The sequence below is a fragment of the Heliangelus exortis genome, chromosome 6, assembly GCF_036169615.1.
Source record: "Heliangelus exortis chromosome 6, bHelExo1.hap1, whole genome shotgun sequence".
NCBI classification, from domain to species: Eukaryota; Metazoa; Chordata; class Aves; order Apodiformes; family Trochilidae; genus Heliangelus; species Heliangelus exortis.
In genome coordinates, this window is record NC_092427.1 from 27,942,510 (window position 1) to 27,965,925 (window position 23,416).

At 39.0% G+C, this 23,416-nt stretch overlaps 1 protein-coding gene across 2 annotated transcripts in view; it reads right to left on the reverse strand.

The window, feature by feature from the left end:
- The window catches only part of CERS6 (ceramide synthase 6), a 108,496-nt gene that overhangs the window by 43,927 nt on the left and 41,153 nt on the right, over nt 1-23,416 (reverse strand). For both annotated transcript variants that reach the window (XM_071747448.1, XM_071747447.1), the window contains one exon: nt 9,785-9,842. In XM_071747448.1, the coding sequence (XP_071603549.1) occupies nt 9,785-9,842 (58 nt within the window). The remainder of the gene's footprint in view (nt 1-9,784; nt 9,843-23,416) is intronic.

Below are 23,416 nucleotides of genomic sequence, written 5' to 3' on the forward strand. Positions count from 1 at the left end.
AACAGGCAGGAGAAACGACAGAGCTCTGAGAAGTGCAATGGGTAACACTGAAAGGTAATATAATATGAAAAAAAAGGAAAAAAAGCTCACTGATAGTATATTTATTCAGCTGACAAGCTGCTTTTCCCTACTACTTTAAGGATAAAGTGAAGCAGCTTTATGACTCAAAGCTCTTAAGAGTGCAAGAAGATGCATTGTTCTAAAGGTTACATTAGCTTAAATGAGGATCCAGATATCCTGCTTCCAGTCACTGTCTCAATAGTGAGCTCCACTCAATAACAGCAACTCAAACCAGTCAGATTATTAATAACTTCCTATTATATCCAAATGTGTACTCTTTGCTCAGGTTTAATTAGCTGTGGAAAATAGCACTGCTTCATTCAATTCCAAATAGCAAAACATGAAAAGCCCCTGGCAACAGAAGCGGGTTGTGCCAAATGCTCTGCTACAGGTATGAATGAGCCACCTGAGGTTTCCAGATGAATCAAAGATATTTTTATCACAAAATTGCCCAAATAAGACACTCCAGGAAGTATTTCCTCTAGATGTGCCATTTTTATGAACAAAATACTGAAAAATTTCTGTCTTTCAGAAAACTGGGTTGCCAAGAAGATGAATGTGGTGCTGAAGTCAAAACTGGCAACCAGTCCATGAGGGGACAAAAGGCCTGGCAGACCCTCTATTATCAGCCAGAACAACAGTGTAATGTACAAGTAGTATAAATGCTGTGTGTGGCTCAGTACCATTTTAACTCTCCAAACTGCTGATTACGGAGCATTTACTTATTACTCTGACATTATTAAAAAGTCCCAGTTGGATCCCAAGCAGATAAACTGAAATTCAGTTCTAGATTTATTTTTTTAATTATTGAGTTGCTTTTTCTCTCTGTGCTTATGTCAAATTTATGCCATTGTCAGCATTTGAAAGTCCTGTTGGCTCTCCTAGATCAGGCAAAAGAGGACAAAAAAATTGGGATGGCAAAATTTCACAGAATTGTCACAATTGGAAAAGACCTCTAAGATCATAGAAACATATATATATATATATATGCTGTAAGAATATATGCTTACGTTTATTTATCTGCAACCTAATTTGCCACCATGCATGATCCTCAGAATAGGACATTTACAGCCCAGTGACTGCAGGTTTCATTTCGGTCAGGGTAATTTTCAAAGATCCACTCTTTGCAGATGCAGTCACCTTTGCTGCAACACAACTGCTCTCTCATAAAACTGGTGGGAGAGTATTCTTAAAAATCACAGTCCAACAAAACACTGCAATCAGTATGAGACTTTTGAAAAGGCTGCCATGTGTATACCCTGTACTGTGAGTACAGTGAAGAGTTGCTGGACAACTGAGAAAGACCTGCTGGCTTCAAAGCAGCTGCACCCTGGCTTGCTTCCCCAGCACCTCCAGAGCTGACTGATCACAATCCCAGCTGCCCTCTGTCCTGCTGAACCACCAGGAAACAGGGCACAGGATCAGGGAGGCAGAGTCAGAGCCTCCCTGTTCTCACTAGCACTTCGGAAATTGTCATGTACAAAGGCAAAACTTCCTATTTATTATCTTCATATTTTAGAGAACTGACAGGAACAAATAACCTCTAGAAAGATTAAAGATCTTGATGCACATCTGCTGCTGAACCACAGCTGAGCCTAAGAGCTAAATCAAAGTCATAGGTATCTGTGTCTTTGGGAAAATGTGTTGATACTGGATAAAATTATCACAGTAAAAAGATGGCAATAAGACAGGAACAAAGCAAGGCAGCCTTTCCGTAGTGCATAGAAGCACATCAAACTCACAGACTTAAAAGGATTCCCAAACCCACTCCCTGAAATAATAAAGTCAGTTTAAGAAATAAACTGACCCATGGTACCAGTATAGGCTGGAGACTGAGCTGTTGGAGAGCAGCACAGGGGAAAGGGACCTGGGGGTGCTGGTGGATAGAAGGATGACCATGAGCCAACAATGTGCCCTGGTGGCCAAGAAGGCCAATGGCACCCTGGGGTGCATTAGAAGGGAGGTGGTTAGTAGGACAAGATAGATTCTCCTCGCCCTCTACTCTGCCCTGGTGAGGCCACATCTGGAATAATGTGTCCCTTTCTGGGCCCCTCAGTTCCAGAAGGACTGGGAACTGCTTGAAAGAGTCCAATGCAGAGCCACCAACGTAAGGGAGCGGAACATCTCCCTTATGAGGAAAGGCTGAGGGAGCTGGGTCTCTTCAGCTTTGAGGAGAATGAGGGGTGACCTCATCAGTGTTTATAAATATGTAAGGGGTGAGTGCCAGGACGACAGAGTCAAGCTTTTCTCAGAGGTGACTAACAACAGGACAAGGGGCAATGGTCATAAACGGGAGCATAGGGAGTTCTGTACAAATATTAGGAAGAATTTTTTCACTATGAGGGTGACAGAGCACTGGCACAGGCTGCCCAGGGAGGTTGTGGAGTCTCCTTCCCTGGAGACATTCAAAACCCACCTGGATGTGTTCCTGTGTGAATTGCTGTAGGTGACCCTGCTCTGGCAGGGGCGGTTGGACTAGATGATCTTTTGAGGTCCCTTCCAACCCCTAAATTTCTGTGATTCTATGAAATTTGGACAAACAGTATAGTGTGATCTCAAACAAACAAACAAAAAAAAACCAAACCAAAACCAAAAAAACACAAACAACACAACAAAACCAAAAACAACCCAAGAAAGTAGAATATATTGACATAAGAGGTAACCAAAGAGTATATGAAAAAGGAAAGATTATATAAAGTTATATAAAATTTAGTTGCTCCCTAGAACAGTCCTGCCACTGCCACTCCCAGTGGCAACAAACCCTGAGCTCACAAAAGGGAAGAACTGGTCACTGCTAAATGGGCCACTATAGCAAACCATCCTTTTGAAGAGAGCTGCAAGGATAAACCTGTACCTCCTCACACTACTCATCTTCAGATGATCCATGCAATCTCCATGGGCAGTCTTGAAACAGAAGACAGAAAACAAATGCTATAGAACAGGTAGAAAACTACCTGCAGTCTCACTCATGCTGGGCTTCCCATGATCAGGTTGTTCTTTGCAAATCTACACAAACTAGGTCAGGAAAAGAAAGAAACAGACAAGTATCCAAACCACACCTGTACCCTCCATTGCTCCATGGAGAAACAACTCATCTTATGGGAACCATTGAAAAAAACAGTTCCAGCATAAGAAAACCTCATGTACCACTGTGAAATTGGAATATTTCTTGCTTATTAGACAAACTAATTTATGGCTGAATTAAGCTGCTTTACTGAGTCAGTGAAGGGAAATGCTTATAATGTATGCTGAGCATGCCACGAGCCTGCTGAGACTCTATATGCCTGAGAAAAATCAGGTGAACAGAGTACAGCAAAATATGTCTTTCATAATAGAAAAAAACATACAGCTGTTCTGTAAAACAGTAAGAGTGATGCAATTCAACCATAAGATATGATCACATCCAGAACAGACCTCAGGTTGTTCTGAAAAAAAATGTTCCGAAAAAAAATGATGTAATAGATGTGATGGAATAACAGTGATGGAATAGATATAAGACACAGCATACAGTGAAGCTATGAATTAGTATAAGAAAACAGCTGCAAAATTGATAGAAGGAGAAGCAGCAGGAAACTTCCAAAACCAGAATGGCAAATGAGACACTAGTCCAGGTAAATGTCCCATTGATCAATCTTCATCACAGAGATGCCTCTTTCCCCAGTTCAACAATTCTGTGAAGCTGCTGTGCATATTAACAGCTATTTACTTCCCATAAGGTTAACAATCTCAATAATTTTGGGATACAGGTGAACTGTAACACAGAAACAATGTCAAAAAACTCACCACACCATGAAGTGGCAAGTTCTTGTTTTGTACTTCAAATTGGTGGTCTGACTTTAGGCTCTAAAATCTTACACTTACCTAGTTTATACACAAAGAATGCTGTAGTATATTTATTACCAGGGCAAAGGAACATGCTGGGCATGCAGGTTATTAAGCCAATTCCTAAGAAAACCTAGGGCCATATCATATTTTCATAATCATACTTCACAGTGATGATGGCATTTGAAGCCAAATACCTGTGTAAGGGTCAGTGTCATTACATCACAGATTAAGTTAGACGTGGGTCTTCTGAGCCTCTAATCAGAGATATGGTCATGAATTATCTGTGAAGATTAAAATCTTTACAACATTACAAGGGCTCTGGTACCACCCAAACAAGAATGCTAGCTTTGTGATAGATAATTTCTTATCATCATTGTTACTCTGGATTACTGTGAGGCTAACAAAAGAGTAGATATAGAGCTTGTAAGATCTATATTTAGGATCACCTACTGTGAACACTTTTGTTCTGTATCTTGTATGTGTATACTTAAATACCACATGAAAAAAAAAATAAAATCACCTTTTTGACTATTTCATTTTAAAAAAAGAACTACAGAAATGAGTTAAAGTAAACCTAAAAGCAATCCCCACTCTCTGGTTTAATACCTATAATTTTCAGGAAAACTGTGAAGCAGACAAATAAAAACCAAGCCAAAACCAACCAAACAAAAGAAAAAACGAAAAAACAAACAAATTAACCCAGAAAGCAACAAAGGAAATACTTTGTAGAGACTCTATGGGTGTTCTGAAAGAAATAAAAAGCTATTTTAATTTGGGCTTCACTTCAGATGAAGCAACAAAGCACTTAGGTAAAAGGACTGGCTTCATCCCAACTGCCAAAATGTAGAGAGGCTTCATCTAGCATCTTTTCAGTTTGAAAACAAAGATAGGATGGTCACATCTAGCATTTGCCATTTTATTACAAATAAGGTCAATGAGGAGCAGCTGGGAAGGTCCTTGCATTAAAGGATTTTTAGGGGTCACTCTAGTACTAAGTATTAAAACCTTTGTGAGGCAGTGAGCAACAGAGTTGGCAAAGAGTAATGAAAGAAGTGTCACCTTGTCTTTGAAAGTTAGTCTCTCAGTCTGTTTCCTCACATAGAACAGTAACCTATGGTAAACTACAATTGAAAGCACTAAGTTAGAGAACTTTAGGAAGAAGCAAAGATTTACAAAGAATATACAAAAAAGAAACCAAGATAAAGGAAACAATTTCATCTTTAAGATGCTTTGACATTGAAAAGTCATTAATTACTTCACTGATTACAGCCAATAACAGCAAACTCTGTCAAAAATTTAAGCCTTGCAGCTCTGTAATATTCATTTACTTACTTTGATGCAAAGCAGATTAAAAAAAAAAAAAAGTATGAAGACACACAGGAGGTGGGGAAGAGAGGTAAGTCTATTACGATAGTTAAATACTAAGAACTGCAATAACTCTACAGTAAAAATTTTACTGAAATCTATTGGTCTCATGTATGCACAGTAATACACAATCTGTCAATGATACAATGATTTGGCTAAGTATCTAGAAGGCTGTGAGCCGTCCCTCTACATATGGTCCATTTGTGAGTAAAAAAGCAACTGTCCTGCCTTCCGTATTATTACTAAAGACCTAATTCTCTCATTTCACTGTAACTCTTGAAAGAGGGATGCATTTCCTACTGTAAATGGTTAAAAGACATACTAATCACACAGCTGCATCCTGCAGTTAAAATCGCCTCCTGACTGAAGAAGTCAGATACAAAAGTTGTATGTTGTACTTTTACCAGTTCTTTAGGCTGAAGAAATGGGAAACAATCAAAGCAGCTGCATATGGATAAAATATCAGTACCTGATTATGATATCTTGGCCTGCAAGAAACTGCCACATGTAGGACCCGCTGCCTTACCAACCTAAAGCATTGCCCCGTGTTCATGGTCAACTTTTTGCTTCAAAAAGGTCAAGTCTAGAGCATCCTGCCATCACCACTAGGCCAAAAAACTTATTTAAAACATCTGGGTCGATAGGTTCTGTTGCAGAAGAGTAAATGTTTAAGATAAAGCTTTATATCAGGCAATTTTTTCCTATGAATTGAAACTTTTTCAAAATACTGTTAAACAAAAGAGGTTTTTTACTTTATGACTTAACAGCATACATCAGTCATTGGAAAAAGACAAACCCCCAAAACCAGTTCAATAAAGGGGCACAATTTTAGGTGAAAACAAAGTTGTTATATATCCCACGTCTTCCTCATGGCAAAAGAACTGATAATATATCCTATCATGTGCAGTTATTACAAAGACTTACAGGTTGCTTTACTGTGTGTAGAAATTTCTTTTATGTAGATAAGCCATGGGGAGTAACAACAGGCTTGCCACAGCATTTTAGAGAGAAGTAGGACTGCCCTGAATGCCAGCTTTATTACCCTTCACGTGCTTCTGTAGGGCACTGAGAAGCAATGCTGAAACCTCAGGTCCTTTTCTCCTTGAGAGATACTTCAGCCAGGCAAATGTAAAACTTCAATACAGTTAGTTACTACCATGCTAAAAATAAACTAACTCTGGCATGCTGCCATGCCATGCTGACAGTATCACACTTTCAGAACTAAGGCAAAAGAGTTGGTAAGTCTGCTAACTAATTACTGCTTATTAAGCCTGGGCACATCTTCTCAAAAAGCCAGGTAAGCTTGTCAGCTCTACAAAGCCACTGAAAACCTAAAGACATTCTTTGCAAGAATGATGGTTTGCCTCAGTATCTTGGTTAAATCTTCCTCAGACAGTTTGGTGGGCACAAGGAAGGACAGACATCCACTCTTCTGCTGATACTGCACAGATACACTAATATTGCTTTATGCAGCAAAGAGGGAAGGTGACAGTAGATGACAAAGTAGCAATGATTCATGTGCTGTGGGCATTATGAGAAAGGCGTTTTCAGAAATAACCCAAAAAGGTGAAATTCACCTCTAGGCAAAGGGCCAGCACAAAGCAAAGGACCTCAAAACTAGCTCAAAATGGTGCCTAAGTAATGGATGGGCTTCATGCCAATCTTGTAGGTAAAGATTCATTCACCATCTGACTAAGGAAGGAACATTTAAGAGAGCCAAACTTCAACAACAACAACAAAAAAATCAGGTCAGCAGCACATGCAGCAAAGCAAAGGAGTGGCAGGTTGCAAAGAGACTGGGTCTGTTCAGGACAGAATGACAACAATATAGGAGTCAGGGTATTTTGTTGCTTGGCAGTTCAAGAGAATTTATAACAAAGAATTTATAATAGGACAATGGATTGTGCATTTAGTGTTTTAGGGGAAGCTTTTCATTCACCTTAGTTGGCTCAGTTTTCTAAAGGCAGTACCTCATGAGAGTAAAAGCTGTGAGACCAACTAATAAGGAAAACTTTCACCTCAGGATGAAAAAAAAATTTCCTCAAATCAGGGATCTTAAATATCCAGAAATGGACAAACCAATCAGTCTTGAATGATTCTGTTCATATGAAAAGCATAAAAATGCAGTTTTCCTTTATAAAGTATATTCTTATGACATTTCAATGTTTGAAAGACACGCTCTATCAAAATGTCTTATTCAGCTATCCAAAGTTATGTATTAACTAAGCATTAGCTTAGAGAAATGTGTATTTTCCAATGTGGTACTATGCTGGTGGCATATTCCATTCTTCAGAACAGGATTGTCTGTAGTTTTCACTCTTTCTCATCCTCTCCCAGTAAGGGAGCACGTGTTGCTGTGACAGAACAGCACCCCCTGGGACTGATGCTGCACCTGAGCGCAATGGCCCTGGTTGTTATCACTCTCCCAAACTGAGTATCTTAGGGATGGTCTAAGCAGACCTGGTTATTTGAAAGGATGCAGATACTGTAGCATTAGCACAGCACGACCCTGCTGACCATGAAATGAACTTTCTCTCTGGGCAAAACAGCTTCTTGAAGGAAACATTTTACTATCAAAATTTATTATGCTCCACTTTTTTCACTAGCTTCCTAAGGAAGCAATAAAGTTTTTATTTCCAATTGCTCTATTAAGAAAACCAAGGCAAATAAAAAGGGATTATTACAAGGTGCTATGCACTTTGGTACTGTGAAGTGTCTCCCTCTGTCTGGGGTCTATATTTCTTCCTTGCAAACCCAGATTTCCCCCTTAAGTCAGCCTAGCAAAATCCTTGGTGTTTGATGTACAGCAAAAAGCCTGTACTTTCTTTTAGCTAAAAAACGTTACTAAGGAGATGGTGTTAATACAAATACAATCACAATAATACTTTTCTTAATTTACATAAATTCTCATGTGAAAGAGCTGAGTATACAAAGCAAACACTGGAATAACAACTATAGCATAAAATGTTGCAAGACGTATTTACAACACTGTGTAAAAATGAGTAATTAAAAAGACATACAAAATTGCATCATGATCAAGTTCTCTTTGTAAAAATTAAACATGTTGAAAGTTAAAATTACAGCTAAATTACACAACTAATCCTCATTAAGCTTCTAAAGCAATGATATACCTTGTTAAAACAACTATGCTATGTCAGCCAGCTCTCCTCAAACTGCAGTGAGATGTTGATTTGGGAAGAACACATCCTGCACTTTCTATGAAAACAGCTGGTAATGGCTTGTAATGAAGTTACTGAATTCTTCTTCAGAAATGCCAGTGTTCAGTTTTCCCTAGAACAGACACTGTATTTGTGTTGAGAGAGGCATGCTTTTACTTGCTGTGGTGCTGTGATAATTGCTAATAGTGATTTTTGTGGTAATAGAGAAATCCAGAGGATGAAACCTCCGTGTTTTTGTGCCTTACAGACTCCTATGAACCCACAGTCACAATCTCTGCACTCTTGCAGGCCAGGTAACCTTCTAGGTTGTGAAAATTGTTTATTAAACTATTCTCATATTTCATGACACTGACACAGACAGAATCCAAGGCAGAAGACAGTATCAGATCATGACTACACAGCCTGCTAATGGATGAAGTACACAGAGAGTGTAAGTGCTCATGGAGGCAGGCAGAGGTTGCACTTTGGATGCTGCTCTGGCCCATTGGGAGGACTGGCACATACACTTTGTGACCCTTCTCCTCACAGGCACATTGATGGTCCTGCTGGCACCAAGTTGCCCAGCACCTAGAGACAGCCTCAAGAATAATCTTAAACATGATGAGGACTTTTTATTTACTGCTTTTACTTACAAAGAACCAGAAACATTTAGGATATATTTTCTTGTGTCAAATCTTTGTCTAAAAAAAGAAGGTAAGATTACACAAACACTGAGACCACACATTCCCTTAATTTTACCTCTGAGAATTACACAAATATAACACAACTTTCATGAAAGGTTGAGAACCAGTCACATTGTAAAAACAATTGGAACCATAAATCCCTATTACTGTCTGTGGCAGGGTGAACAGACCTACAGTAGGGGATTTAGAACCTATCAATACCCTTCTCTGCTTAGATCACCAGAAACACAGCATTGGTGGGAAACTCCATGGAAACTTCTTTCCACAGTACATCAAAGAATGGGCAAAACCCACCCTTTTATAAAACACTAATGGATTTCATTTATTAATAAAAGGTAATCTCTGCCAGAGGCATATAAATAAGGATCATATAGAAATTGAGATGAATACTTTGGTAAGCCTTACTGCCAGTATACTTCCTATAATGAAAAGAAATAAAGTAAAGTAGGCATGTGGCTATACCATTATTTTTATTCTTTCTCCATTAGATATTGATAGAAACTTGTATATCCTTAGCCATGCAGGCAGCAGCTCATTTTATTAATGCAAATTAAATTTTAATTTTTCTTTTTTGTGAGCATACATTTTACGTATGTGCTTCACATTACACCTATGTAAGACTGCAAACAAATCTGTGATGTGTTACAAAAGCATAATAATATAAGTGCCTACCTTTTTCAGGAACCGTACTCCATAGGTAAATATATAAAGGTAAAATGTAAATCTCCACCTGCAAAAGGTACAAGAGATTAACTCCAGGATATCAGGTTTACATACTTTACAGTTCTACACATTATTTCTTATAGTACTGCCAAACCACCACACCCTAGTCACATTAACACAAGTCAAAGCACCATCTTGGTCTGGTTTCCTACAACTTTTTTTACCAAGTATTGTGCTTGTACACTTTTCCTGGCCTATAATTAGCGCTCTGAAAATACTGCTTAATTTTACCCAAACATGACAGAAGTAAAGAAGTTTTCAAGGATAATTAAGGTTTTTAAAGCTTCATGAAAACTAGCAGGACAGTGGAGGACAGAGGAAAATTTGCATGTCTATTTTTGGAAAGATTGGTCATTAATAGACACCAGGATAATGACAGTAAGAAATTTTATTAAGACTTCAACAGGTGAGGTTAGAGTGCTGCACATCAAATAGAGTCTTTAGTAATGAAAAGCATTATCCACAGCGAGCTGGAATTTCACTTGGCAGATACCAGCACTTGATAGTTCTAGGGAGTGCATTTGTGTCAGATATGCTGGATAGAAATATACCCACAATTTACATCTACTTCAAAGGGCTTCCTTGATAAAGATGGTTATACATTCTCCCAGGTACACATGAAATAATTACTGGGCTTCTGGTTTTTCTTTTCCCAGTGAAGCAAACTAGAAGCCATAGAAAATAAGAAAAAAATCAGCAGGAGATTTAACGTGAAAGCATCCTCTTTGCCAGTAAAGGTAAAACAGAGTATTTTCCTACCTTTTAGACCCATTACTGGCTTTGAAGAGAAGAGTCAATGGAAGTATAAGGAATTAAAATTAAAACTTTGTGCAGTGTAAATTCTCAGAGAAATTCCTAGGTTTTCTTCCAACAGTTGGAGTTACCACACAAGCAGGCTTGAAATAAACATCAGTGAGGTAATATTTATAACCTCTGTAGCAGAATGAGATTTACCTTCGTACCTCAGTGAGAGGCAGCACTGCAGTGTGAATCATCTTCAGGTACATATTTTACAGCACTTACAACATTCTCTCCACTGACAAAGCTACCAGCTTATGGTTGATTGGCACCGAAGCATGTTCAGACATTAGTGGAATGCTTTCAAAACTGAAAATGCTCCTATGTAAAAGGACATTAATGCAAACCTTCCTCTTCAACTTTTACAAGAAAAGAAGTTGTATCATACAAAAAATAATGCTCTGACAAGTTGAGTACAGGAAAGTGTAAGAACATCATTGAGATTTAAAGTGGGATACTTCAGCTTCTCTTATCCTGCAGCTTCCAGAGCACAGCAGAGATTAGTTTATTCAATTGGTATGATACAAACACCAACCCCTTCAAGGGTTCAATCACACTAGAAACACAAGTCACAGCTTTCATTCTGGCAGTTTCCTCAAGTACTGCAGAAAGAAAACTTTTGGTGGCAAAACATTAGTTGTGCTCATAGAAACCTTAAGACCACACACATGGAAGATTCACCAAGAACAGGAATATAAAGGAAGGTCTTGTCTGAGTAACAATCTTCTCATTAGGCCAGTCCTACAGCTAGGAAACCTGTCATTTAACTTCAGGGTTAGATACCTCACATAGTGAAAGTTTGAAAGTTGTCACTGAAAATATGAATACTGGGAGGGAAAAACTGTCTAACCTAATCTCACTGCTGAGCCCCCCCAGTGCCATTCTTTCACATCTGAGGCTGAGCAGTTATGATAAATCCCTCACAAAGAGCTTTCGTTTTAAAAATCCCCTCACTATCACCTTTGTTTCACAGTTCTCCAAGGAAAATTTGCTACATGTTTGAAGAAATCTGTAGCTTGCTTTTAGGAGATGCAGTACTTCACAGAGGAGTCTAAAGGGAAATATGCTAACAGCTAAGTTTTGGATGGTGGGTCTTCAGAATTTTCCATTCTGGACAAACCAGCCATTTGAAAGACTCCCTCTGCAGCATTTACTGCAGCTATCACCTCAGAGTAAATAAGGCTGGTCAAAGTGCTAACTTCTTTAAAAAATAAGTAATATTGACAGAAAAAAAATTTGCTCTAAACAACACCCACAAAAGCTATTCAATAAACCTGTGGCTTGATGGAACTGAACAAAGAAAAATCTAGAACAAAGCAAAGTCAGAATTGACCCCCAGCATGTTTATCATCATTGAACAGCTAACTCTGGTGGTTGCAGAGCTAGAAAGAACTTTCCACTTCTCTGTACCTGGCAGCTGCCTTTTCTGTGGCCTTCAAAGGGAAATTCTGCTGGCTTAGTACCCCAACTGGACTCTCAATCCCATTCAAAAAAGTCCAAGGAATTTCCCACATTTTTTACCACTACTTGTAGATGGTTTATTGCTGTAACTCATGGCAAAACCTCTACTGCCCAAAGTTTGGAAGGTTTTAAGTTACTGAAGTATTTATCATATACACAGTGTAATACACAGTAAGTGAATATATCTGGTATAACATACTAGGTAGCTATGTTCAACATTTTAGTAAGTGTTGCATGGTAACTGCTAACACCATTAACCTTAACAGCTGGTGATATTTAATTTGTAACTGTCTTTTTAAATAAAATTAAAGAAGACAAAGATGTAACTAGATGCTTGTTGCCTGCAAATTAACATATATTGATAACTATAAAATCTCAGCTAAAATAAATTAATAGTTAAGACCATTTACAGAATGAGTAACATTTAAGAGGAATTTCAGTCAGAAGAAATATGCATACAACATATAATCAAAATGAAGGGATGCTGTTCCCATCAGCTTCAGGAAAAAAAAAAAAAAAAAAAGGCAAGGAGTCTATCTGTAGCTGTCAGCTATGGGATTTGAGAAATGTAATAGTAGCTACACCAACAGTCCTTTGAGCAACTTCACACATAGATCACTATGCCTCTGAACACACCAGAAACTGAACTAGCACACAGTTCTCTGCCTGTTTTCCTACCTTTCCTAGCTATCTCTGACAGGCTTTGGAAAACCTAGGCTAAATTTTCTCTGTCACATATCTTAAACACACTTCTGAAGGGTTTGTTAGCATCAAAGTCACTATGTGTGGGAACATCTCCTCTTGTGAAGTTGCTTTATGGTAGCAGAAAATACTCCATTTCTTGGGAGGAAGGACAGAGGACAGAAACTAGGTTGTGAAGCTCTCTTATTTACTCAAAATCATACAGACAAGGCCAGAAGGTATGAGATAAATATGTTTCATGCAGTGCAGATTCATCCAGCAAGATTCATCCACAGATGAACTCTCAATTTAATTCTCTTGCAGAAAATACTCTAATGAAATCCATCATACACAATCTGCAGTATATACCTCATTATCTCTCTATTTGGGTCCCACTGCAGCCCAAGGACAAAGAGAAGCAAGTAGAGAGACAAAGTTATGAATAAGAATCAAGTCCACCCACATTACAGCCCAGAGTCCAAACCCCCTCAATATTTTGGAACTTAGGCAAAATGTTCTTTCTGTCTGTGTAGGACATGATAGAAAAGAAAAACATCTTTCTTAAGTGTGAGATTATCAAGTCTCATTCCCAACTGAATCCACAGAGTGGCAGTTGACTAAGAGAGTCTTTAATTTGTCATAGGTAGTAGTCCCAGCTCTAGTGGTTGGAAAAATTCCTTAGTCTGAGCACAGACTGAATAGTCACAGACCACGGGGAAGGGAAGATGTCTGGCCAGTGGCATAAACCCTCTCTATCACCCTTTCTGATATCCTGCTCCAAGTCCTCCTTAAGCATCAGCAGCTCATGCTAAACATCCTCAGGTCACCAGGGACAACTGTCATGTGGGTGACAACTGGGTGTCTGCAACAGGAAAGTAACAAACTCTTCTAAAGCAGAAGCAGGAGAGCACAACAGACTAAGAAAAGCAAGACAAGATCTATACTAAGATATCTTTTGTTCCCTTTTCCCCCCAGCAATACTGGCTGCCCAAGCAAAGCAATGCAATCGAGGCCACTAGGTGAAGCACCCCATTGTGGGTGACTAGACACATAAATTCACATTTAACTGAAAGATGATGACAGCTGAAGCTGCTTGGCTTTGTAAGAATTTGCTCTGGCCCTCAGACACTCCTCCAGTCATTTGCACAAAGACACGGAATTTAAATGACCCACAAAAACACAAAGTGTGCTGCTTGAAAGACTGCTTAGGTTAATTTAAATCCATACAAAAAGAACAAGTGTTCTGGAAGAATTCATCTTGCAACAGGGTTTATGAGATTCAATTTAGTACTGCACTAATATGCCTACGAGACTTCCAGATTGAGCAAGACTTGTGTTTGTTTGAGCTCAGGATGAGAGAGATCAAACCTTGTTACATATGGCCCTGGTAAACACTTCAGGGTGTGCCAGTGCTCATCAGACCAGTTGCTGTGTTTTAAATATGTGATGGACATATTTGTGTGACACACTGCAGAGAAGAGTCAAACTAAGAAGTGACTCTTAAGTAAAAAAAATAGAAAATACTTTCTAATGTAGTCTTAAAATGAATACTTTAGAGTCCCTCCAGAGTGCAGCAACAGATCTGACTGCTCTTGTTCAACATGTGAATGTGTTCCCAATCCAGAGGACAGCTAGTTTCTTAATGTCTCAACCCTTTTAACTTTGGGCAGCTAATAAAAATTTAAAGGTGCTTCAGCATGATACAGAACACTAATGAGATGGAAAAGTTGGAGAGCCTCTGCTAACCATCTGGTATACCCTGTTGTGCTCAATTCAGCAAAAAACCTACTTAAGTGAACATTTGAGAAAGCATTTCACTCATTTCCAGGTCCTCTTGACCACACTGATGAGTCCTTAAAATTTCCCTCCAGATTTCTGCTCTTTCATAGGAAATTACACTTCAGCTAATAAAAACAAATTGTTCAAGCGGTGTTCAAGCAAAGGACCCCCCTACCCCATATCCACCCACAGAGCCCACCACATAATGTTCGTACACTGTGTCAGACATGTTTAGCCCAGCCACTTCCCCCAGAAATACAGCTAAACGGGCACGAGACCTCTCTGTTCTGGCAGATTTCCCTTACTTACATTTCTTTTTATTTTCCATTACTCTAGTAGAAAAAATGGCCACCTGGGCTGTGAGCACAGGTGCTCCCCCAAAGCCCCCAGCTTTGCAGCACACACCCCGTACAGCTCTGCTGCCAAACCAGTGCCTGCTGCCCTGCAATGAGGTGCAGGATCCAAACCTATCCAAGTGACTTGTGACAAGCAAATATGAAACATAATAAATGCACATGTTAAAAACAAAATAGCTATTTTGCTCCTTGAATCATTGCTGTTATTTACAGGGAAGCTTTTGCCACTGATCAGCTACTGTCAGAGCCACAACAGCAATATAAGCATGGTAAACATTAAAGCAGGTAACATTATAAAACCCCTCATATTTAGCATCTAGCCATGGGCTCACCACATTGCCTGCAGCCAAAGAAATTGGCTTTCTGGCTCTGAAAACTATTTTCAGAGCAACTGCGGACTCCTGAAGCTTTTCCCATGGAAATTCATTTCAACAAAATTTCAGATTTACTGTTGTCAGTTACCCACTGCTCAGCTGCTGGCAGAGGCTGACAGACCTCTGGGCTCAGAATTTGAGCTGAAAGCCAAGCCAAGGCTAACATGAACTCCACAGGTGCAGGCCTTGGTTCTGGAGAAGATGAGAAGGCTTGAAGTGCCATTACATAGCTGGTTCTCTGTTTTAATCCCCACTGTCTTGACTAAACTGGGTGAGCATGTAGCTGGGCTACTGCAGCCCTTACCTGAGACTGAAAACTGGTTTTGCTGCAATGCTTTCCTGTGTCTGTGACAAGTATGTTCACTGTGAGAGTGCTCAAAGGAACATTTCTGAGGCAATAATGAATGTTTATTTCTTTTTAACAGGAAGCATTGTTAGGTTACCCATATGCTCACTGTCTTAAAGCTATCTATGTTTTATCCTCACATTGCATTTTTCTACTCCTCCAAACACAGTACCAGACCCTCCAACTTTCTGAGTCACTCAAGGAGACTTAATCCAATTAATTCTGCTCCTGACATAGCCAGAGGTAGGCATTCCTTCTACACGGTTATGTCTAAGAAGAGATATCTAGAAGCTGATGTAAAAAACAATGGATTCTAAACTTTTGGATTAACTTCGTAATACTTGTGACATTGTCTATTGACTTATTAAAACTCCCATTTTAGGTTTAAAAAAAAAAAACCAAAAAACAAACACCACCAAACAACAACCTTCCAACCTTCCTCCCATAAAACAACAACAAAACCCTCCACAAAAAATAACACCTTTTTAAGCAATAAACCATGAAAAAACCCACAAAAAATCCTAAACCAAAACAAAAAACCCACCAGAGAGCACATAAAAATAATGCTTAACCCAACCAAAATCTAAGAGTGCTCTATCACTATTACCTAATAAAGCTCTTTTAAAATAAACTAAGACCTAAATCTTTGAGTTCTTAGATCACAGCAGACCTATACAATAAAAAAATTCCAATATAGAGCAGATCAGAAACACATTAGTGGGTAGGACAGCCCCATGACATACCTTCGACTGGTTCAGAAACCAGATGGAAGAGCTACTCTGCTTTAAACAGCCTCTGCCCTCCACTAAACCTTTACTAATCCTCATTCCTGTTAACTAGTCTCATACAAAGATGAAAGTATGACAATGAATTAGGTGATCTCTAAGGTCCCTTTCAGCCCCATCCATTCTATGTTATTGTATTATATGTTTCATGGCAGTAGCCCTACAGATTCAATTTGGCACTTCCTGAGATTTCTGTAAAGATAATTTGCTGCGTTTCTGCAAAGCCTGGCAGTTGCAAGTGGATATAGAATATGAAAAAAATATGAAAAAAAAAAAATCTTCTTGCCCTTTTTGGCATGATAGTGCTGTTGAGCTAGACTGGAGCAACCATGCAAATGGTAAAAAAGTTCCTGCACTATGGTTAAGCAGAAGTTATTTGGGGAAGGAGACAGTTATGCACAGTTCATTAGGGTGTGTGAAATTGCCGGTATGATAAATTGAGAAACTTTATTGCTTTCCTCTTCAATTTTCTGGCTTAAGATTTGACTGTCATCTGATTCTCCTCTTGGCTACAGTTTGAATTTGCTATTTAATATTTAATGTTACAATGCCACTTGAGAGTAGTCCTGTCCTGAATCTGTATGCTCAAAAAGCAGCTCTGAATGTCTTAAGAGCAAAATCTAGTAATGCAGGAAAAAAAAGGAAATACAGTAATAAATTTTGAAGCAATGCAGTTCTATAAATAATAAAGCATGTTTATATAATTAGACCAGCAAATATGCATAATAAAATAGGTGTTTTTGTACTTCCTTCTAGTCTACACAGCTTCTGTCTAATGGTTATGCAACTGTTCTCTTCTGAGTGCTCCAAGGACTGCATGAAATTAAGTGCTGATAAGACCTGGACCTCCAGTCTCCATTCTGGAAGTATCCATTCAGATGACCTCACAAGTCATCTGTAAATATATTCTTGAACAACTTACTAATGCAGATAACAGTTTAGTTAAATGCCTGCAAGGGGCTAATTCTCATCTGTAACTGTGTCTCCCTGGACAGATGCACACGTGTACCTATAAAATGAAAGGTAATCAAATGAAGCACAAAACTGGGTAACAACATACATATGAGGGAGATGAGATGAGTAAGAATTTTCATGCCAACTCATTCATTGCCCTGTATAAAATAAAATCTTACTGCCACTACTCTTCAGTGAGTAAGGTATTGTGATACATCTGCACTGGGACTAACAAACTGTAACGAACAAGACATATTCAAGTTTCTTTCTTTTGGTAGAACCTGTAATAAGGAAAGATATCAAATAATTTTGAACTACTGAGTCTGGAGGTTGTGGTCTGCTGTGGAAAAGAACAACCTGCTACAAAAGGCATCCCTGGGGACCTCCCACTGGAATGAATCTGTATGGATTCAGTGTGAATTTAACAAACACCATTTGATAGGGATACACATGCAGAACAGCTAACAACTGAGGATAGCACAAATTGGAGAAAGTAGAGTATCCTTCTAAATTGGAATTTTATTCACACTTGTCTTTCTTTTTAAAAGGAAAATAAGAGCAAAACTTGGTAGATATCTGTGTTTTACTGAAGATCCAAGAATTTGCATCCATGTAAGAATGGAGAATTTATTCTGAATCTGAAAATAACTCTTCATAAATAAATACTTGCTTCCCATGCTTGCATGAAGTTATTGCAGGCTAAGTGAACATTGCTCACATCATTTTCATACTACAAATACATAACGTGGAACAACGTGGAACAAAAGCATAATTTAGACTGGTAACAAAATGAACACTAGAATAAAGAACTTTCCAGGAAAAGACAAAGAAATAAAAAGGTAAAAAGTATTAGGCAAAAATTGCACAAGTAACCACTAAGGCTCATTTAAAAAGCAAACATCAAACCTCCAGGATAAAGGCAATGAAAAGAGTACATGTTGAGAAAGAGAGGAAGAGAAATGCTTTTGCTGCCTGTTCCCTCTTCTGCTCAGCTTTTAAATCCAGGATCATGGATGAAAAAAAGAATTGACAAGCACCACAAGAGATCTGAGAATTAAAGACAACCTTCACAATTAGTGTAAAATAGTTATTATCTGTTATTTTCTATTCTACTTTGGCAAGAATGGCTTTATTTTTGGAAAGATTTAAAAGAAGAAATCCCTCAAATTTCGGCAGCAATAAAGTATTTTTAACAAGAGAACAAGAGATCTCAGTATCTGAGATCCATCACCCGGGTCAGAGCAGTATCATTGTCAAAAACAAATGGAGGAGCAGCCCAACGTTTCAAGCCTAACAAGAGAGACAAACTGGGAGAAAACCCTGTGCTGATCCTCCCCAAAACATCAAGTGTCAGTTTGTAGCCCCTGTGAATGACTAGGTATCAAAAGTAGTCTTGAAGTCTGTAGTATTCCAGACTGAGCCCTTACTTTCTTGGCTCTCCCCATGGCTCTTCTGAAAAATCCCGGCTCTGCCTCCATCTTTCTTCACTTTCAAGCTACTTGTCTGCAGTGTTTGTCATCCTCACTTAAAGCTGAGGCTGACCAAAGCATGCAGTAGGTCTTATCCATCATCAAGAGCTAGACAATTCAAGGAATGTGTGTAACATAAGAAAGCAGCATCTACTGTAGTCATTACAGTTTTCCTTTAGTTGTCTTCAATCATTATACTGTGACCATAACTTTGAACTACTGTTCACAGTAACTGGATCATAGGGAAGAATGACTTCATTTCCATAATATAAAATAATAATAAGCACACAAAAAATGCAAGAGAATGAAAACTTAGTTAATTTATTATAACCTTGCTTAATGTGGAACAATAATATTAAGTGATGGCACCTTTGCAGGACCAGTGCATGAGTTAATTTAAATTTATTAATTGTGTTAATAACTGTGTCACAGCAGGCAGTAAGGGTAGGGAATTAAAAGTTTTAAGTAATCCAATGAGAGGCAAGAGGGGAATTTCATAAGATGCAAAATGAAAAGTGCTTACAGCACAGTCTAAAAATACAGTGGGCATAGTCTGAGGACATGGCATGGACTGTCTGCTTCAGCAGAAGAGCACAGGAAGAGGGGAGGTGATTCCTGACACTAAACCAATGTTTTAACTTCCCCCTAATCCTATGTTTTGGGCATGGAGATGTCCTGAGGGCCAGCTTAAAGACAGAGATCACAGACCAGATTAACATATGAACATGGCAGATATGGTAGGAAAGGAATCACAAGGGAAACTGTCTACCTTGCTCAATTCTGGGGTTTGTTTTGTACCAGTACTGAACTGAATGGAGTCTCTTGAGCAGCACAGTATGCAGTTACAAGAAGTCTATTCCCATGTTCCATCCACTAGACAGTTCACCTTTCTAATGTGATGGGATAGTATGGCAAGAAAAGCAGAGCCAGACCCTGCATTTTACTATTCGAAATTGAGAAATAATCATAGGAAGAATAAGCTACAGGGTGCAAACTTAGCCACAAAAACAGCTGTTCAGCAGAAAAACATTAATTTTCTTAGCCAGTGTTAATCTAAGCACTTGTATAGAGCTGGCAGCAGGAAGAGATGCACTTACAGCACTGCACTGCACACCATACCCTGCCCTACCACACCACATCCTGCCACACCATAAGGGCCAAGGTAGCTGCAGCAATTTCCCTTCTCCCCTCTGCCACAGGAAATCCTGAGCTTTCACACTGGATTCAGTACTTTCCCTGCCTCCCCATTTTCCATTCTGTTATTCAGATGCATACATTATGCTTCACCACCACAAGCATCAGTGTGCTTGTGTGACCACATATTGAGCCACAACACGAAAATCTGACTGACAAGCACCCTGTCCTATTATGTAGGGTGTCTTTTAACCCCAGTAAGCTTAGTGTGCTGCCCAATGAAACAGCTGTAAAGCCAGATGCCTGGCATGGGGCAGGGCAAATGGGAGAATGAGGACACAGAGGTCAGGGAGGTGGTCTTTACTGCTTACTAGAGCAGCAACAGCAACCTGTGCAGATGAACTAAAGCCTGAGCCTGCTGTGCAAGTACCCACAGGACAGAAGCTCATCACAGAATCATAAGAGGTTGTAGAGTTAAGCTACTTATCCAGCCTGGCCAAAGAAATCTGCATAGTCCAGAGCCTAATAGAGATGCTCTGAGAGGCCAAGCTGGAGGCATAAACCCAGAGCAAACACCACATATCACCTGGGCATGACTGCTCAGACTCTGCATTTGGAAGGGCAAGTGCTGAGCAAGCTCTGTGTTGGAGAGGAGATATGCGCAAGATGTTTAGTTCTGATTCACCAGAGAGTAAGTGTTGGGGCAAAATTAAAATGTCTGTCAACAGCTGTACTGTGTTCTCATAACTTTAAAGCTAGGACAGCTTGCCAGCCACTCACTTAGAGTAGAGTAATGAGAAAATTAAAACTAAATCTAAAAATACCTTCTCCCCACCCCTTTCTTCATCCCAGGCTTAGTTTCACTCCCAAATTCTCTGTCACCTCCCTGCCAGCAGTGCAGGTGGAAAGGGAATGTGGGTTTCTCTTCCCCTCACACACTTTCTTTTCTTCCATCCCTGCAATAAGGATCCATTAAAACTGATGTATTGCACTTTGCCAGAATAGTGTTTTATAGCCTGACTCCAAGCATGTGCTACTTGCCCTCTGGCACAGTGTAGAGGCACTGACAACTATCCTAGCTGCAAGAGCCAGATTTGGCAAATTTTAAAACCCTGCCAACTGTCTGAAGGAAACCACAGAGTGAATTATTCTTCCAGTAGTGCCTGCATTCTTTTTTGGCAAGAGGTAGCAGCAGCATCACAGAAAGGAATTCTGGTAGCAAACCAGTTTTCATGAAGTACAGCCCTTGGGAGTAGAGACTACTGGGGCAAAATGGAGCATGATGGTGCAGGCACATCCTTATTTTCCAGCTATGGTTTCATTGTGAAGGCAAAGGTGACTTTTTTAGACAATGTTTTATTTCAAGTAAATCAGAGCTGAGATCCTCAAGCTGTTGTTTTTAAAGAGACAATATAATGAAAGCAATAATAGAACCTCAAAAGTTTTATATTATCAAGAAACCATTTTTGTTATTAATTGTTCTTTCTCTATGGTTTCTACCTTAGATTTCACACAGCAACTTTATGACTCTTTTCTTCTAGAGGTTAAAAACCCAATCAAACAAGAACATGCTTCTAGCTTAACAAGAAATACATGGATATTTAAGAGCCAACAATTTACTTTCATCAGCAGTTTTATGACATACTGCTACCAGGATTCATTGACATGAAGTTCCCATATATTTAGTGGAAAGATGTAGATTAGTTATATGACATTCAGTAAAGAAGAACTAAATAATTAATCAAGACCTCTAGAAAACATCGATACAGAGCTCTCTACTTCTGGTGAAGGCTGTCAGAGTCAACCCTTAGTGTTCCTTCAAGTGCAAATTGAACAATAAGGACTTCACACAGAAAAAAAATAATCAAAAGTGTGGCAGTGCTCTGTGTCTGTGTTATAATTAAAAAGTTATATAAAAAAATTTGTTGGTTCCAACAACAAAAAATACTACCAGCCATGACATTTTATGCTAAGTGAGAGTACTTCTGCAGATAGTTTTAAAAGGGGACATTGTTTTACAAAGACAGATCATCTAGCAGTTGTACCTCTTTCCTTTTGATATAATCTTGGTCCAGCTGGAGGATACAGATAGCAGCAACAGTGAAACTGAAAGACTTCAGAGTGAAGTAAGATGGCCCAAAATTTATTTTGCAAAGTGCTACACTATGCTGAGTGGATTTAAAAAACACCATCTAACCTCAGCTTGATGCTCCCATACATTAAAAGAAGTTAGCTTGGGCAACTTCTCAGTCTGACCCTGGCATTCAGAGAAACTGGAACAATCACAGCAGATTTCCCTTTAGAGATGTTTTAACACAGTAGTGTTTTGAATTAGAAGCTCTGAGGAAACCATCTTGTTGCCTGACCTGAGCCAAAGAAGTCTCTTGGCTATAAACCCAGTTACTGTGCTTGAAGGAATATTCTCCCTACTCTTCCTGCCCAACCACCTTTGTTTTAAGGCCATAGTGGAGAGAAAGGGGGGAAAAAAAATTAGCAAAAATCTGCATCCAGACACAGAGAAGTATACACAAAAATGCACTTCCTGTTCCTCAATATTAAACAATATTGTAATCTGCAGACAAGACTAACAGAAATATGAAGTAGCTGTCCAGTAAAATAACAGATTTTGTGAAGCACCAATTAATATTTCAATCAAGGTCACAGAAAGCTGACTAAAATATTGAAAATAAGAAGTTAAAGACCAGTGAGAAAAATAAGCAAATGACACACTCCTTTCACATGTATAAATATTTATCAGTTCTATTAACTATTTCAGTACACAATGTTACAGAATAAAGAAATCATTGTAATTACTTGGAGAGTTCCAGTACTGTGCCTCATTGGGGATTTTGCTGCTAATTTCAAAGTACCTTTCAGAAATTTCAGATTTTCCTTGATGCTTTCTCTTACATGTGAGACTGCTGTCCTATGATCATGACAACAGAAGCACCTGTCCCAGGAGCAGCCAGATGCAGCACCCAGCCCACAGTACGACACAGCCCACTGCAGGATGTTACAAGGACAAGGAGCAGCAGAACTAAGTATCTGCTCATTTGAAAAAAATAATAATCCAGAATTGTAATAGCAAGGAAAACCTCTAATTTTTTATCAGCATATTAATTAAATGTGCAGTTTCCCTCCCATCAAGCAGCTGGTTTAGTTACCAGTGCTTTATGAATCTTGAAGATCAGAACAGGAGCAGCAGCCATACCTGCCCCATGGAAAGCAGCAGAAGAAAACAAGGGAGATTTGGTAATTTTATGGTCATTGAACAGTAACTATCACATTTGCCCCAGAGCACATAGCAAAGCTTTACAGACCCACCTCCTTGTTCTCTTTTCTGGTTGTGAAACACTGTATAGTCTTCTGTTGCATGTAGCACTGAGACAGCTGAGAACCTGTATTCACAAATCAGAATTAAGTGGACCCATAATACCACTTACC